This window comes from Zophobas morio, unplaced genomic scaffold (assembly GCF_036711695.1).
Source record: "Zophobas morio isolate AGI-343-1 ecotype UQ-CSIRO unplaced genomic scaffold, CSIRO_AGI_Zmor_V1 ptg000021l, whole genome shotgun sequence".
Taxonomy (NCBI): Eukaryota; Metazoa; Arthropoda; class Insecta; order Coleoptera; family Tenebrionidae; genus Zophobas; species Zophobas morio.
Genome location: NW_026972126.1, coordinates 2,658,888 through 2,677,974, shown reverse-complemented (window position 1 = coordinate 2,677,974; position 19,087 = coordinate 2,658,888). Strand labels below are relative to the sequence as shown.

At 31.8% G+C, this 19,087-nt stretch overlaps 1 protein-coding gene across 1 annotated transcript in view; it reads right to left on the bottom strand.

Moving 5' to 3' along the window:
* The window catches only part of LOC135132328 (protein sister of odd and bowel-like), a 30,281-nt gene extending 12,673 nt beyond the window's left edge, over positions 1 to 17,608 (bottom strand). The window contains exon 1 of the mRNA XM_064060389.1: positions 16,652 to 17,608. Coding sequence (XP_063916459.1) covers positions 16,652 to 17,430 — 779 coding nt within the window. The 5' untranslated portion in view covers positions 17,431 to 17,608. The remainder of the gene's footprint in view (positions 1 to 16,651) is intronic.
* Between the last annotated feature and the right edge of the window lie 1,479 nt (positions 17,609 to 19,087).

The window sequence follows — 19,087 nt, the reverse complement described above, 5'->3', positions numbered from 1 at the left end:
CATGCAAAAATCATACTGATAAACTAACTGTTGAAAAATGTATTGTTGGTCTCCACCAACAATAGGATGACATCTCCAAAATTTACATTAAAAAAAAATTGTATTTACAATTTAACTCTAAATTTGCGAAACCCAATGCTCTGAAATCTTGCAAACGTTTTGAGGTTATAGGAAACATGATAAATCGTTAATCAAAATTTATTCGTTTATGTGATAACGTCATCTTACAATTCGACCGGATAAATGTTTTTTAAATTTTATAAAATAAGATGCTGCTGCATGTGTGATTTATGAATTCGTGTTAAGTTTTTACCCTTGACATCCAAATTTTTAGGTACAAAAAATCAAAATTTTATAACAATATTCTGCAATTTAACTTTGAAACTGCCAAAACCGAATGCTGTGAAATTTTGCAAATGTTTTAAAGTTATTGGAAGCATTGTAAATCGTTAATCAAAATTTGTCCATCAACGTACAATTTTGCCGAAAAAATGGTCTTCAAATTTATTAGTGTTTCTGGGAAAAAACTGAGTGTAGTTAATTAATTAATCAATCTTCTCTTCAGCGTTGCGGAAACAAAATCAATCAAATTTCATTGTCTTTTAACCGCTGATGCTTGTTATCTGAACGTGCTAATGGTCGAATTCTTTCGAAGTATAAACATAAACAGTCGAAGTTAAGCATGTACTGAGAAACTGAGAATTGTCTACATTTTCTTAGTTGGTTATCGGCTTAAAATATATTTTAAATTGTCACGCTTCTGCCACAAAACTAATATCGCAAATTCAAATTTTATAATTTTTTAAAGAACCGGTATTTGCCAGACTAAGCTCTAAGAATTCGATCAATTTTTTAATGTTGAAGTAAAAGAAAAATCACATCTTCTCAGTGATCTTTTTGTTACAGAATTTATGATGCATTTTGTAGATATTAGTTAGTTAGTTTTAGTATCAACAGCATAATCTGTTAGGGTGAATCTTTTAGCCTTAGTTTTTAAAGATTAAAATGATTCTGCGTAATTTAAATAGCGTCCTAGTGCGGATAACAACATAAACTTAGTAAATAAACAAGTTTTATAAAATTTCTCTTTCTACCGAGAGAGCAATAAAAAACACGATCAAGGGTAGGCATGGAATTTTGGCTTTAAAAGTCTGAATTTAAATTCTAATTTGTTTTATTGCTTTTTCGATATTTTTTGTGTATAAGTTAACCACACACTGTTCTTTCTTTGATTTTTTTCTTTAATAGACTTTATATATTAGTGGAGTATACATAAAAATGAATTAAGTTCCACAAATCGTAAAATACGAAAATACAGGTTTATGTTTCCGTCGTCTGCCATCTGTTGACGAAGGTAGTAGGTATATATCAATAAACATTATTATTATTATACCCACGTTAATCAACTCAGACTATTATATTTTCAGTCTATGAAGGTGGTGCCATCGACTTTATAAGTTTCATAATATATTTATAAGAATTGCAAAATTTTAATTAAAATTTACTATAGAAAAATAGTTACGTGAAAAATATGTATAAACAAAACTTCATGAAAATGTAATTTAAGTTGCAATCCGGCAAGTGCTAAATTATGCATATATAATCTATATTTTTATCTCCACCAATACGTTTATCAAATCATTCCAAGCAATTATTTAAACAAACCTTGCGCATGCGGTATTTGTGGTATTTCAAGGACACAACGAAAGTTGTGTGCAAATTAAGTGGACAGATTTTTTATAAATTTTCCAATCTAGATAATAAAGTGGATGGGAACAAACATTGGAACCGCCGGACAGCAGCTCCGCGCCGATCCCATGGCCGCATTTGTGATACAGCATGAACCTGACTACTAGACATTATAAAAACTCAAAGGTGCTAAAAAAAGTCTCGAAAATTTATTCCGCGAAACTTTATTTTACAAACGAGATGTAAATCAAAATTGAAATTTCTGAAAAATCTAACAATAGGTTTCATAAAATATGGGAAAGTCGTTTCAGAATTGTACACAATGCACATACGAAATTTCGTAACATATCTTAATATGGACATAGTTCGTCAACCTCCTGTTATTTGCAAAAAACGTTTTTTTTTTCACTGATTCAGAAAAGTTTGAAAATGTAGGTAAATTAATTTCTGTCGGATTAAATTATGGATTGAAGAATTAGACTTAGCACCGGTGACCAGTTTTCTTTCTATTTTTTTTATTTTATTATTGGCAACACATGTTTTTTTTAATAAATATAGTCCTGCTACCTTCTCATGTTATATTTATTTTATAGACACTTGCTGGACAAGTTGTTTTTTTCTTGTTTTGTGTTTCTGAATTTTGATACAGGATGATATTTATCCAAAAATGTTTGTGTTCTCACCTTTTCGAATGTCACTAATGTTGTAAATGCTTAATTTTATTTCCACAGGTTTTATAGTCTATTTCATTCCGAAATACTCTATTTTCTTAATTATTGTTTTGGTTATGCACTACTAAAATTATATCTATAGAATACAGTTTCATTTTTAAGCTTTTTAATTAATGTTATATTTTAAACAAAAAGTTTGGTTTATAATATGAAATATTTATTCCTGCAAAAATACTACACACAGCTTAATCCTTCCTCTTTCAAAATCATTAAATACATTTGGTAAATCATATGAAAAAAAAACAACAGTTCATTTTTTCAGTGGTTGGTGTAAATCGTCACTTTCACCATTGAGTATTCAATTCGGGAAAACCATACAACACTATTATTTGTTCACTTCAGAGTAGCAACAGCGTTAAAAAAGAAGTGGATGTCTTTTGATCTTTGAAATAAAAATGTTAATTTAATCGTTTATATCAAAAGTCGCAAAATTTTAACGAATTGGATTTGACCTTTTCATACACTCCTTGCTGTTTTCTCTTACAGTGCAGAAATCATTTTCAAAAATTGACGTATATACCGCAGAGTTTTAATTTTGAGGATACAGCATGTTCAGATTTAAATCATACCTCTGTATTCTGGCTTTTCGTGTGACCGATAATGTTAAAACGGAATTAAATTGTACACTTTTTTTCTTGGATTATATACGAGTAGGTATATACAAAGTTGTGTATATATGGAAGAAGAAAGTTATTACTTATTATCTTATTAAGTATATACAAGTATCTAAACTTTGGTAAAGTTGAGGTTTACTTCTAACCTCCTTAAAATCTCTGTCACACCGCACTGATTGCCTTAAAAATTTAGATGCTGAGTTTTTTGAAAAATTATCAAAGAAGTTTAAAAATCAAAATATATGCAAGAAATATTTGGTCCATTTTCAAAAAATCATATTATGGTGACAAATTAAACTGTTGAGTGTTAACACACTTTTGAATATTTACTAACGCATCGACTTGATTGAATATTGAATAACGGTCAATGCTACTGTTTTTGGTAAGAAAAAAACATCATGTAATTGACGACAAAATTAGAATAATCATACATTACCATGTGTATGGAGGTAAATTATTATGTTGCTGCCAGAATACAGTGAAACTAAGAAATAATTTTCAAACATTATTTATAAATTATAACATACGACTGCTGCTGAAATTTTCAAATTACTTGGAAAATTTTCTGTGGGCTGGTATCTATTTTATGTTAATTATTTCCAAAACACAACAAAAAGTGGTACTTCCATTTATAAAGTGTAATTTCTTTCATTCCTGCCTAAATCGGCACAGTATTCGTAGACAGACTTTTGTGAGTATTTTATTGTATAATTTGTTTCACATACAGGTAATACCAATCTACTGATGCGTTTCGATGAAACATCTTGTGTATGTATACATTTAAATAAGATTAATATTACAAAATAAACCCATGTGTCACCCGGGTACGACGCCTATGGGCTCTAATATGTAAGGCGATGATGACTCATTGTCGGTGACGGCGGCCGCGGGGTTAACTAAAAAAAAGCCTGGAAGCGGAAGTCGCTATGGGCAATCCAGAAAGAGCTCGACTACCAAACTTCTAGAAAAGAAGTATCACTTTAAATAGAGGCCACCTTCAGAAACGATTATTATTCAGTTTCAGTGAGAAATAAATTGTTGAGTTTTACCCATGCCGATTTTAAACACCTAAACGTAACAGCAATAATAAAATTTAGAATATTAATTTCAAGGGTTGGTAATGTGGTTATATATACATAGAGTAGCCCAAAAATTTTTCAAAATTATTTTGAAATATTCTTGGTCTTTTGATGGAAAATTGTGTACCATAGTTGCATTATTTTAATTGTAGCACCTTATAGATTACAGATACAAATTTAATTATTACAACAAAAAATGTAATAGACACACTGGTCACCAATTTTCAGTAGGTATACACATTTGTGTTTAAAGACAAGAAAGTGGAATTTTTCAACAACATTTTTTATTTACCTTGCTTTAGCACATAGCATAGCATAACAGTGCCAAGGTTTTTGTAAATAAGCTACCTTTTGATATTGGATTTGTTAAGATTTATACTAACAGCTTTTTCACTTTAGTATTAGTATAAGTTCCAACAAACATGGTATCAAAAAATATATACTTTGTTAAAAGTTTAACAATGTTATAAAATATTTCATTTGAAAACCATAAGTAAACTGACAATTTGTAAATTTAATCACCCTGTGGAACTGTGAATTCAACCTCTGATACCGTTGTTTTCTTTAATTTAAAAAAATATACACCTTTGATAAGTGTCCTTCACTTAGAACACCATGTAGATTTGTAAACTGTACCCATAAGGCAGTGTTGTTACCTGTTTGTGTTCAGGTAATATCATCTAATTAAATAAATGAAATATATCTATTACTTCAAAAGCCATTGGCATCATTTATTATTACCGAAAATATTATTATATATACGATTAAAATGAATTTAATGATGCCAACAATGTCACGCAAAAATGGTGTCAAATGATTAGGTACCATGTTAACTTTTAACGTGAAATAAATTGATGGACGTAACTGTTTTGCAAATTATCTTTTGTAATTACATGATTGCTCTGAAACTGTCGATTTGTAACACGAGAGCTAACTTAAGTGATGTGTCAATTTGACTGTTTAAATTTGGTCAAACTGACACGAACTTGAGTGTTATAAAAGAGAATTTTGGAGCTAGAACTGTAATTCTATTATTTTATAAATAAAATTATAAGAATGGTGGCTGTAATTTGAAAAAATGTGCTGTCTTCTTAGTCGAAAAGTTAATGAAACAAAATAATCTAAAGTAATTTTTACCGTAGATGATCTCACATTTAGTTACTTGAAAATTAGGATGTGCAGGGTGAGTCAGTTAAAAGGGGACACCTAGAATAACCTTTTCATTTACCTATTAACCAGAAATAATGATATTAAATTCGCAAACGGAGAATAATAGTCCACGAGCTTACGTAAATTCACTATTTTAAAAGGGAAAAAGATACTGTAGAATTGTAGATATGCCACTTAACCTCTCTTTAATTTTAACATTTTGATGCGGTTTATGGAAAGCGATTTAAAAGTTGATCGCGATTTAATTGAGGTCCGTTGCTATGCAACGTACATATTTTAATCAATCAGTGCTCATATTCTACATTTTAATCCTCTGTTAAATTAACCAAAGATTAAATATTTAATTGGCTTTCCATAAACAGGCTCTAAGTCTATTAGATTCACTATTTAATATTTACGAATTATTTCAATTCTTCTTTAAAAAAATTCTGACTAATGCCCGTTATTTGTTGGTGCGACTTTGTGTAGTAGGTATTTGGCAAAATGTTGGATTAGGTTATTCAGAAAAGATAATATATTTCACTAAATTAATGCAGTCTCACGTGGTTAATTTTATGTTACAAATTACCTAAAATCTTTAGTATAGTAAAGAAACTGCGTAAAATGCTTCAAGAAAATCCTGATTTTACAAAAGAAAAGAAAACGAATAATAAATATTAAACTCTGCAGAGTACTTTCTTCCCAATTTTACGGTTGATAAATTAAAAATTCAGGTACCAAAATGAAAAAAATGTTACGATTTTTTTTATATAAGTATTTCATGTTAATGAAGTGATGCATACATAAAACTCACCTTTCTTTATTTATAAACTAAATTCCATTAACAGGTTTTTAAATAAAAAATTATTCGAGGTGTTCCCGCCTGGCTGACCCTAGCAGCTATACCTATAATTCTCGCAAAATTAGATACAAATTTTATCAAGTAATAATAATTTAACAATTACGTTAATAATAGAGTTATATTGTTAGAAAAAGTATACAATGAGCTATTTATTTTTGTCAGGGAGTTGCAAATACATTAATTTTTGTATACACAGCGTATACTGATCAGTGATCATTCATCCAACTGAAATTTGGATGTTAATTTTCGTTTGCTTTAAAACTGCTTCAGACAGTAAGTAATCAAATCAGGCTTAAGTATTATAAATATAATAAAAAATGTATGTTAAAATGTAAAATAAAATGAACGTTCTGTAAGCTTGGCATGAGTATAAAGATACTGAAAAATTAATACGTCTCTTTTAGGACAGGTAAACAATTAATTTTATTTAATTGTTTCAAGGGGTTCGAGTTTTACCGGGGGGCATAATAATTACCTAGCATCTCTGAGGTATTCCTGTTTACCGCATATGTCGCAAGGGTAGGGTCTGTAGACGCAAGTCTCTTCGATGTGGGTACGTTCGTCGCTCGTGTAGCAATGAATTATAGTTTTAGGTAAGCTGCCTTCCGCAGAACTAACATACCGTCTGTTGCTTAGACCACGTCGAACCCTTTTGCCGCACAATAACCGTGGTAGATCTCGTCGCCATCGAGGAAGTCGACACGCTGTGGTACAGTGACTTCATGCTCTAGTTGTACTAGGATAACTCATGTCAACCGGCAACGTTGACATCGGCGAGCTATGAAGAGCGTCCTTATAAGCCTCTTACATCCACGTGCGCGAATTCGTGTTGGCGGGTTTGATCCTTTTATTTGAGTTTAATCTGTTACTGTTTATTTTTATATTTAAAATTTAGAACGGAACCCTCCAAAATTGGCCGCCTGTGATGGATAAAAACATTTTTTTCATCGATAAGGCAAGTTTGTTTTAAATTGATAATACTGATATAATTATTAATTACTAAAACGTTAACTTAACGAAATAAATCGCAACAGGCGCCAAATTGTATAAATGTTCTTTAGTTGTTGCAAATTTAATTAGTTTGCTTGTTCGGAATTTTACTAATTTAAAATTAAAATGGTAATTGAATTTGCTGAACGGCGTCATTATGCACCTGTTATATGTGCCACGTGTTCCGTGAAAGAACAAAAGTTAGAAATAACAGCCCATAAAAACTTTACTGTGCGTATCGAGAATGTGCACTTGCAGTAGATTAAACTTTGCTGTCGTAAGTATATTGTGTCGGTAGTACAGTTCCTTTTATGCAATTCTGACCCAAAAAATTATAAATAGCTATAAATATTCTCACAACAATTACAAACTTAAATTCTCATCAGATAGTACGTCGTATAAAAAAATCAGAGCCAGTAAACAAAAATTTGTTGGTGTTCATGTTTAAAATATGTAGGATGTTTCAACAAAATCAGAAATTGTTGTTTACATCAAAGCCTTAAAATGACCGATTTAAAATCTTTTAAATAAAAGCATTCGTTTTTTAGTGGAGATAAATAGGTCTACATTAGTTTTCATTCCCTTGTTCTTCTCAAAGTGGCCATGGTTTCATGAATTTAAAACTTATTTTCACTTCTTCGAGCCATGTGGTTTGGGCTACTCTTCCTGCTTGGTAAAAGTGTACTAGTACCACTCGTGGAGTCGACATTAATTTTTCCACATTTAAATTAATTAATTTTGATATATAAAACATAAATTTGATTATAGCGTGTTACCAAAATTTTATGAAAATTAAAAGGATAGTTTAAAAAATATACTGATCAGCAAAAAACCTACCCCCTTGAAATATTCCGCAAAACAGCGTTAAGTAAGTAATTATAGAAATTAAGGCACATTTCGATAGTATATAGCATATTTTTTATGTTTAAATGGCTTCATTAGTGTTTTGGAGGGAATGAATAAATTAAATATTGTTCAAAAGATAAAAAATAACAGTGTTTTCTGAATAAAGTCTAGTGCTGTGAATAAATAAAAAAATAAATTTGTAAAATTCTATTTTACAAATTATTTTTAGGACAATCGTTATAAGTTAAAATAAAAATAGAGACCATCTATTTAATAAAATCACTAAAAGACAAGAAAAGATAGACGACACATAGACTGAAGTGGAAACCCAAGTTCTAGTATACTACAAGGTGCAAAACGTTCAGAAAACATGAACGCAAATATTCGACAAAACAACGCTATTGGAATATTTTAGTTAAAAAAACTAAAAATCTATTTAGAATTTAACGCAACGATCTTAGTGCTGTTGTTGTCCTGGTCTCGGCAATAAGAGTTTCTTCGTGACGAATTTATAATTGGACAATAATTCAAAAATACCACAATTTTGTCAGTGTTTTTTATGTTCATTTAATTCCTAAGTAGCATTTATTCTTTGTTCCCAATAACAAGGGAACCAATTGGTTAGGCAGCTGAATGTTAATCAATCCTACGCGAGGTTCAGGTTCATCATTCCACTTGCTGCTTTACCCGCAAGAGTGCAGATTATGATCATAATTATATGTAGGATTGTCTGATTTATCTTGTCTTTAGAAGTATCACTGTTTTATCAACGTATTACGAGGTTGTTATAACTGCATATACCTAAGTTTAGTATTCAAGTTTTGATTTTCATTTGCATAGTACATAAGTATACATACATAAAGGATCCACTTCTCCTTTGTATTTCGAAGTATTTTTAAAAAGGTAAATAAAAAGTGCTAGTTTAAAATTTTTGTTTATTAGTTAAATCAAACTTTTTATAATTATCTGCTTTCAGCAAAGATACTTATTGTAATATACAGGGCTTTCATTAATGTTTGATATCTAGTAGGCCATGGATTTTTAAAATCAGTTGGTACTTCTTGCGCATCATTGTGCACTGCTTACCCTAAAATTCGGATACGTCAAATATCACAATAATAACAATGCGCGTTAGTACTACTAATTTACAAATATTATGCATGGCCTATTAGATATCGAACCTAATGAAAACCCTGTATTTAGTATCCAATTCATAGCTGTATAGAAATATATGTGTTTAGGTTTTACTCGCTAAGTATTCCGCAATTAGCAGTTTAACGGCATGTTGAACAGAACACAAAAAAAATCCATTCATTTACTACCAATGCCAACAAATTTTTACGATTCCATAAAGTTCGTTAACTTTCTTTTAATACTGTATGCAAATGCGTCGTACAAAACTGAATAATTATTACCATATAGAAAAAATTAGCGGCAAGTTCCTAAAATAGAACTTCCCTGTATAAGCAATTCTAAAAAATATGAATGAGGTGATGAAATCGCAAGTACAGACTCATCATATTTTGCAGACTTTCGATAGGATTTATTCCGCAAAATTTTGAGATGACGTCATCAATTTTTTGGAGGGGATAAACAAATACATAGATTTTATTTAAACATTTGCCATGATCACAATAATTTTAAAACGTCTGCAGGATTTCAAAGCATTGGTTTACAGTTTCAAAATTAAATTGCAAACGTTGCTATACAGTTTCGTTTTTTTTCCAAAAATCTGAATATTTCGGATAAAAATTGAACACGACAGATGAACAGACAGACATACAGACGGAAACGGAAGACCACTGTTTTTGTACTCTACGCGTCATGACACATCGCGAAAATGTGAAAGTAGCCAGTCGCCCGAAGGATTGGAATACAATACTTCCGTACTTACGCTCGGGAAGTAAAAATCGAGTTTTAAATTCTATTTGCAACATGTGTTCATGTTAATTGCTTGGCACATGAATATATATAGTGGCATTATATGTATATATCTAAAACCTTATGATATGTTCAGAAATTTAGTTCGTTTCTCAGTATGAAAAAATCAGGTATCTCTTCCGACGATATTTGACAAAAGCAATAAAAACGATGTGACTTTTAATTTACTAAATTTGAAGTTGTTAAAAATTTACTATGAACAGATACTTAAAGATTGACTTCATAATATGCCAATATTTTCATTAGTAAGCAAAATATTGCTATTCAGTTTTGTGCAACAAATTCAAAGTCCATGCAAAAGTTTAAAACAATCCATAAATTTGTATAATGAACAGGGGGTTTAAATTAAATATCAAATAACTCAGTCGTTAAACGAGTATTCGTTTTCGAATGCTTCACAATACAACGTCAGATTATGACCAATACCGTGACTAACCAGAGCAATATAGACAGACTATATGTCTTTTAGGGCACGTAAATTAGTCTGTCTGAGTCCGAACTCGACCGAAGGACATAATAATTACGTATTAATACCTAGGGTACCTAATGTTGTCTGCGAACGCCTTACTACCAACGTAGGATTTGAACCTTTGATCGGTATGGGTACGTTTGTGCGTCAATAAATTATAGTTTCTGATAAACTGCCTGATCCAAATCTTATATTTAAAGTGTTTGTTACAGCACATCGAGCCTTGCTTTCCCATAAAGGTGGTGGATAAGTCTTATTAGACGACCCGTTTTAGCAGATTTATTTCATAAACATAAGTGCTAAGAAAGTTATTGTCTCATTTCCCCGAGACTCATGATCATGATCTTGAATCATGATGGACTTGTCGGTGTTCTTCACTGTATTGCTTGCAATTTTGACAAATTATTTTCTAGCACTAGAACTGAATGATGATTTCATAATTAACGTATCCTACTTAACTGTAACAAAAAAGTTCTAATACTTGCTTTTATAGTAGAGTCCAAAGTGTAGAGAGTGAAGAAAATTATGTTTTTTTTTCTTTTTAACTTATTAATATTTTTATTATATATTTTTTATTTAACCGTAGATCGAGTTCAAGAACCTCTGATATGTTAATCCCTGCGTTCGACACTATGCCCTTAGAGAATTTTTTTTCTATTTAAATATAATTAGCAAACCTGTCTCATTTGGAGTTGTGTAATTTAAAAGTTAAAACAGTTTGATTTAAAGTTTACAATAGGTGATTAAAATGTACATTGTAATAACTTGCTCCTGCAAAACTGCAAGCACGTCCAAGTGTCCAAGTATAGATATACTATTTTTTATGTGTACATAATATTGCAGTGTAAGTTATGGTTGGAACTAATTTACTTGACGACATGTTAAACATGTTATTGTGTAAGTGTAAACAATACAAATTTATATATTGACAAGGTAGTGTCGGTAAACTTCGTCAGTTACACCTTTTTTTGTTTCATCTAGTGGAAAATATTGAAAACAAGTAACAAGTTTAAATTATTAGAAATTATTTTCCCCATCATTATTGGACAGCTATGTCTACTCCATAGTATTTTTATTTATTTATTTTTTATTTTTATTTTATTAATTACGTCCCCCAACAGGCACTGAGGCCCAATTACAGGGGAACGGGACATACACGTTACACCCAGAGCCATGGCGGGAATCGAACCCACGACCCAAGGTGTAGCGGGCAAGCATGATGCTAACTAGCCCACCCCGGGTCCTCCTCGGATTTTTAAAATATTTAGCAGAAATAACTTAACCCCTCTTAAAAAATCAAACGGTATGTTTCATTGAAAATTAAAAATTAAACGACATACTTCAAAAGTACTACACCTATACATATTTAAAGTAAATATGGACTATAATAGATATAGTTCTTAAACTGAAACGTCGCTGTGACTTTTTTTACTAATTTTCAATTTTGTTTCTAACACCTAACAGTTATTAACATTTTATTTTACGATTTCTAAAATAAATAATATGTCCATAGGAAATATGGAAACACAGGTACCTTATTCGGACTTTTGGTGCTCCTCGTGTCAAGTGTTACATTGAAGCCAACCTAGGTAACTGACACTATGGAAACAAAAAAGAAACCCTGATATTAAATCATACAACTCAAGCACCTCATTTAGATTTTAGCTAAGAATCGAAAATACCTACAAATGAAGAATGAAAATGTGATAAAAGCTGAGACTAATTATATGTTAAATATCACGTAAAGATGGCGTCAGACAATAATCACTCCCACACTACTTCTACGAATTTTTAATGCTACACTAAATCATATAAATTTGTTGCATTGTGGTATATAATTACGAGTCGCAAAATTCAGTTAGGTACTGACTCATCTAAAAAAAGTGTTTTTTAAACTGTATGATTTATATACCGGGTGATTCACATTGACGTCTACAGTCATTTATCTTTGGAAGTGCTAGTACAAACATGAATTATACATAATAAATTAAGACCCGATTTATAGAAAGCGATGTTAAAGTTAATTCGCGATTAACTTTTAACTGAGGTCCGTTGCCAGGCAACGCACATATTTTAACCAATCACGGGCTCATATTCCACATTTTAATTCTCTGTTAAACTAATCGAGGTTTAAATATTTAACTCGCTGTTCTATAAACCGGCACTAAGTAATGTAAAAATAATCACAAATCACAAATATAGTACTGTAATGCAGAGAGTATTTAACTGTTACATATTCCAGGAAGTGACTATCACTTTTTATTTTTTAAAGAGTAAATTTACTTAAATATACCTGGTAAAATTTTGTCTTTTCTCTTTGTGATGAGGTAAATGGGTTAATATTTTCATATTTAATTAAGAGAAAAAACAAAAAAATAAAATGGAAACTCGAAAATTTGATATTATATTAACTTTAAAAATATAATTAAAACATGAATTTCAAGAGTAGTTAATGATTTCTGTATACCTTTCGAACATAATTACTTCCCATTTACCTACATATAACCTCTTGAATATTTTTACTCTTAAAGAATATCTTGACTTAAACGTTGGCACTGTTAGACTAAATATGTTCAACATTTGTCAGAGGGAGGTACAGATACATCCTTTGTTTTCAGTAAGACCATAAATAAACGTTAGGTGTAAGATTCACAAAAATTCACGAATCTTACAGGCCATCGAATTTATACTAGTTAGAACCATATTATCCAGAAAAAGCGTGGTGTAAATATTTGTCGACCTGTAAGATATCCTATTCTTACATCTTTCGACTTATTGTTTGGGGGTGTTTGTTTAACGAGAGATATGGCTATATCTAGCAGCGCATATTTAGGGTCAGAGAAAAGTCAAATTTTATTAAAAAGCTTTTGTTCTTGAAAATACAATAATATAATAAAATAAAGACAAACATAAAAAACGACAATAACGAAATTTAATTTCCTGCGAGGGAATAAAGTTGCAAAAGAATTTTTATATTAACATTATAATTTTGTTGATCACAATTGAGTTTCAGCAGTCGAAAACTACACTAAGTATAATTTTGATCGAAAATGAGGCTTTGATATCACCGAAAGTAATAGCTCTTTAGGGCAGAATTCAACTATCGTCTTTTTGTAACAATAGTTAAGTATATTAATTACTTGCGGATTATGATTTATCCGGACTTCATGTAATAAGAAGGTGGTTTCCTCCACAAACCACCTTCTTATTATATGAACTATGTTTATTCTATGACCGTTATTTGGTTATTTGAAAATATAAATGGATTAAAATTTTAAAATCTGGTTCATTTTTTATTTCCCGAGCGTAAGCGGAACTGGCTACTTTCGTTTTCTCGGCGTTTCATGACCTCTAAAGTATGAAAACATTGGTCTCTCGTTTCCGTCTATCGGTCCGGTTATTATGAAATTTTATATGCATTTTAGAATTATCGTATAGATGGTAAAACGCTAACCTAAGTTTGTGTACCAATAATTTGATGACGTGCCTTCAAAATTTGGTATACTCAATATTTTTAGATTTTAAAATAATATACTCCTACACTTGTGGTTTATGAATCCGCCTTGATTTTTAATTACAATTATATTACAAAACTGTTTGAGCAAAATTTGCAGTATATTGCATCTTGCGATATCTCGCGCACATAGAGAGAAGCAGTTCGTGGCAATATCGTCTAAGTAAGTCTAAGCCACAGAGAATCAACAACTTGAGCTCTCTTATAGTCGACATTTTTTTTATTTAAATAGGTTATCACAAAAAATCAAATTTTACAAGCTCAAATTATATACTTTTTCAAAAAAGCGTTTTGTTAGATTGTACTTCAGGGGCGAGGAAACTTCTCGCGAAATAATAATAATGTAATTTAAATTTTATAAAATAACACACTTGCACTTGTGTTCTATGAATGCGTGTTGAGCTTTTTACCTTTGACAACCAGATATTTGAAAAAAAATTTAAATTGTACACTAACATGTTGCAGTTTAACTCTGAAATTTTGCAAACGTTTTAAGGTAATTGTAAGGATGGTAATAGTAAATCTTTAATTAAAATTTATCCATTTATTCCCTCCCAAAATTTTGATAACGGGTTCTAAAAATTTAGCCGACTAAATCCCATCTGAAATATGCAAAATATTACTTGATGGCAGCGAACAACTGACCCGTGCCTCTCAGGTAGTTAGCGTGCAACTGTCCTGAGAGATTCGGACCGCCTCCTTGTAAATTTTTTTTTGACCACGGCGCGCAACTGACCCATGCCCCTGAATTGTACGCTACAGGTGCAATGAAAGTGATAATTTTTAGTCATAGTAGAATTCTTTTAATTTTGGCAACATTTAAAACTTTGCCAATAAGGCCATCTGCTACGTTTCTGTTTCTATCTTTGTATTTATACGGCCAAAGAATGCCCGCACTTGTTAGCATTTTAGGGGCGGAAACATATACTGCGCATGTACAGTATGTCGGACGAAGATAGAAGCAAAAGCATACTGTTTTACAACACCTTGCCAAAAATGAAAGAATGCTGCCATAACCACAGTCAGCTAGGTTTCTTCTTTCATTTTTTACTTGTGGATTTCTGTTACAATAACATCTTTTGGATTTTTCATTAGTTTCAAATTTTTAATATAAAACTCGCTGAGATGTCATAAATCACCTCGAGTCTGTATACATGGTTGCCAGATTCTAAAAACATCTTGCAATTTGCTTCTCTTACTTTTTTGCTAAAACTTAAAAAGTTATAATTTTAGCGAAAAATAAAAAATTCAAAAATTCTCTAGAAGGCTATTCAAGTTTCACATCAAAATACTGGATTATCTACATACAAAAGGAGCTCTGGTATTTATACGTTGTAATTTTTTAAAGAAAAACTACAATAAAATTTCGAAAAATAACATTTCTTCACCAGGGATTTTTATGTGAGGAACACATATAAATATGGTCCACTCCTTCAAATGCTTATATAAAACTACAACGGGGAACATAGTCTGAGTAAGTGAAGTTCTGCCCTAACTGTACTTGTAATCGAATTAAATAATATTTCAACATTTATACCAAACTCTTCTAAGAGCCACTGTCTACCATTTTTGAATAAAATATGTCATTAAGCGACATTTTTTGAATTAGCAAAAATATTTCATTCTTGCATTTCAATATTAACTTTTTTCCTTTAATTATGAATTTAAAAAACCGGGAGATTTGAAAAAAAAATCAAGTCGATTTTGTAAAAACTTCAGAATTGCTTTATAAAAGATCTTTTGGATTACAGTAAACGTAAATTTTCAAATTAAATATTTAGTTGGTTTACTACAAGTTATATTTGTAATACTGTTTCCAAATGTAAATGCCAAATTGAATTATTCTGTATATTGACGTTTGTGTGTACTTATTTATGTATATCAGATATTAAAAAAATTACCAGAACTATTCAGCATGATTTAAAATATTTTTTTCAACACATGGTAGGAAGAAATTAGTAAGCAATATCTGATTTAAGTAAAAACCTATACCTACTGGAATTTCTTTACGCCTAAAGATTTGATTACGCAATGCTTATATGACAGGTTATAGTAACAAGTTTATGACATAATGTTCAAGGTCCGCCCATGTATAGTAAGTAATAGTGTAAGTACTCTAATCCAAAATATGTTAAAATGTCGAAACAATTACAATGACATTTCAGTTCTAATGATGGGTACTTTATAATATTTTTCAACAAGATGCCTGGCATTAATTTAAACCTTAAATTAAACCGAGAATTTATAACGTGTCTTTACTAGGACGCCATTACTACATAACATGTAACACCGTGCCCATCACTTAATTGATTTGACTGAATTTTTTATACGTGTATATTATACATTTGAAGTATTTTTATGTATTGCATCAAAAAATAATAAGCATAAAGAAAAACCGATAATGCCCTTTGTTTAGTCTGTTGTCATATCTAGTAAGAAGCTTGTTACTTTTAAGCAGTAAATTCAAGACAAGTGCAAAATTTAAAGGAAAATGATTATGGCAATTTCGTCCTAAGTAACAAATTTAAGATTAAACACTGAAGTTAACTCTTGAGGACCTGTTAACATTCCACTGCTTATACTAACCGTTTTTAAAAAGTGTTAACTAAATAACTAAAATAAAACTATGCGAGTTATTTGTAGGTATTAAAAAAATCATAATTATATCTAGTTAATGGTTTAAGCCGGTATAAATTATAGTAAATATGGCGACACCAACTTATCGTATTTAAAGGGCTCGAGTTAGACCGACGGACATATTAATTACCTATGATCCCTGAGGTGATCCTGTCTCCTGAACGCCTTGCCGCAGATGTCGCAAGAATAGGGTCTCTCATCGGTGTGGGTGCGCTCGTGTATCAACAAATTATAGCTTTTGGTAAACTGCCTGCTGCAGAACTTGCATATGAACTGTTTCTTAGGCCGCGTCGACCCCTTCTGCCTCCCCACAACCGTCGTGGATGACGTCGCCGTCGCGGAAGTCGTCGTGGAGGTCGTAGACAACCCGTTTTGGTAAATTGAGTTCATGATCATACTAGGATAACTCGTATCAACCGGCGACGTAGACACCGGAAAACTATTAAGAGCGTCATCGTTATCCAACAGCGCCAAGTCCTCTTCGACCTCTTCGGCGAGGTCCACGTCCTCCGTGAGGCTCGTATTGGCGGCCTCCTCAGCGACGGGTTCGTCGGCGATTTTCGCCGTGTTGGCGGCGATCTTCAGGATGTCTATCCGCCCAGAGTTGTTGTTGACGTTCGCCGACACCGTCGTGAGCTGCTGCAGGGTCAAGTACGACTCCAGCGCCTGCAGGTTGAGCGCGGCGGCGGCGGCCGAGTTGGCGGGCAGCAGTGCCGCCTGCTGCAGGGAGTTCATCATGGCGTTCTGCAGGGAGAGGGCGACGTTCTGGATGGAGCGCTGCAGGAAGTTTTCCTGCAGCATCGCCGTGGCTAGGTTGAACTGCATCGTGGAGTTGATTTCGGCCGGTTTTGGCGACATCTCTGCGCCGTCACACGCTGGCAAAACGTTGGGTTCGGTGGATGTTTGCATTATGTCTGGGCTGGGGGCATGGGTTCGTCACTGGTGCGTCCAGAAGCGGCACATCACAATTTTCTCATTTTACGGGTTCGTCGTCTAATCCAGTATCGATGTTTCCGCAACACGCGCGCGCACTCTGGCTTAAGCAGTAGACAAACGACTAAGCAGAAGGCCCTGAACGAGCCAGTCAGTTGTTCTTACCTGTGCGCCATCTGGTAACGGGCTGACAGAAGAAGACGGATGCGTCGAACGCGACAATGAGGGAATAATTTTCGTTTGACGATGGTGATTTTGTTATTGAGAAAAAAATCAAATCGCGTGTAGTGTTAAAATTAGCCTTTATGAATCAAGAGAAAACGTGACATGGAAGTGCATGATTTTGCATACTGATTTTTGTAATCAACTAAGCGGAAAGCTTCAAATCGTGAAGATATTTTAATTCATGTTTAACTGCATGTAGGTAGTGCTCTACTATTTGTTTAAGTTTTTTGTCAATTAATAAACTTTATTTACTGTTCTTTGTGATGTCTACTAAATAAAAACAGAATTTAGTTGTCGATATACTTAATATCAATAAAGTTACTCATGAAAAATTAATTCCATTGTTAATATTGCGGTTAATTAATTGCCACTAATGTCTTAGTTGAACAACACATGTTCATGTAACAGTGTCACATAAAGTATGTAGCAGTAAAAAAATGTACCACTATTTCTTATGAGACCGCTGTCATCGCAAGAGACAAATTAGAACAATGAATTTTTTATTTTTTTACACTCAAATAAATTATTATTACAATACTACATAAATCACTACGCTTTGAACTGTATAAGTAATAGTAGTTTAACAGCAACTAAAAAAAAAAGGAAAATTTGTCTAAACCAGTTAAACTAGCGGCATAACCACAAAAAAGAAATATGGATACCTAAATAACTATTGCAGAATCCACATGTCTGTCAAAGCATCTTTGAGAAGAACTAGTATGCATAGTAATGTAGCAAATATATGAATGTCAGTTGCAAATTAAAATTCCGACGAACTAATGTACTAATATTTAAAAACAAAACTGGTACGAAATTATTTTAAATTTTTAAACCAATATCACGTAGTTACGTAAAATGCGGTGAATAAAAAAATGTGTATCTATTTCTTTGGCGACTACAACATAAGGGAAATCTCTCACAAGTATTTAAATGTTATTTCATACATTTTAAGAATACATTCGAATTTGTTAAACTAACAAATTATGGATGTCATAGTATAATATAGAATGACGTCTCTACTTTTGTATGTTTATTTAGATATAGTAAAATGGTATTAAACAGTGGGTATAAGATTTCTAATACGTAAATACAATAAATATTAAAAAAGTAGTCAAACTCTGGGACAAGATATGAAAGGACGTTTTTTTGACAAATTCTAGTTCCAGAGCACGTTCGAGCAAAATTATGAGATCATCAAGACTTTCTTAAGGGTCTTAGATGATAGTGATGTTTTGTTTTTTTGGCTACGCCAACTAGACTGAATGAAAATGATTTTTTTATTTTCTACTCTTTCATTAAAATGTGTTATTTTCAAATGAATCACTATATCTAGACATTGTATTTACATATTTAGGATCATTGACCTGAACAATTTATTAATATATTACATTTTTTGCATTTGAAATTG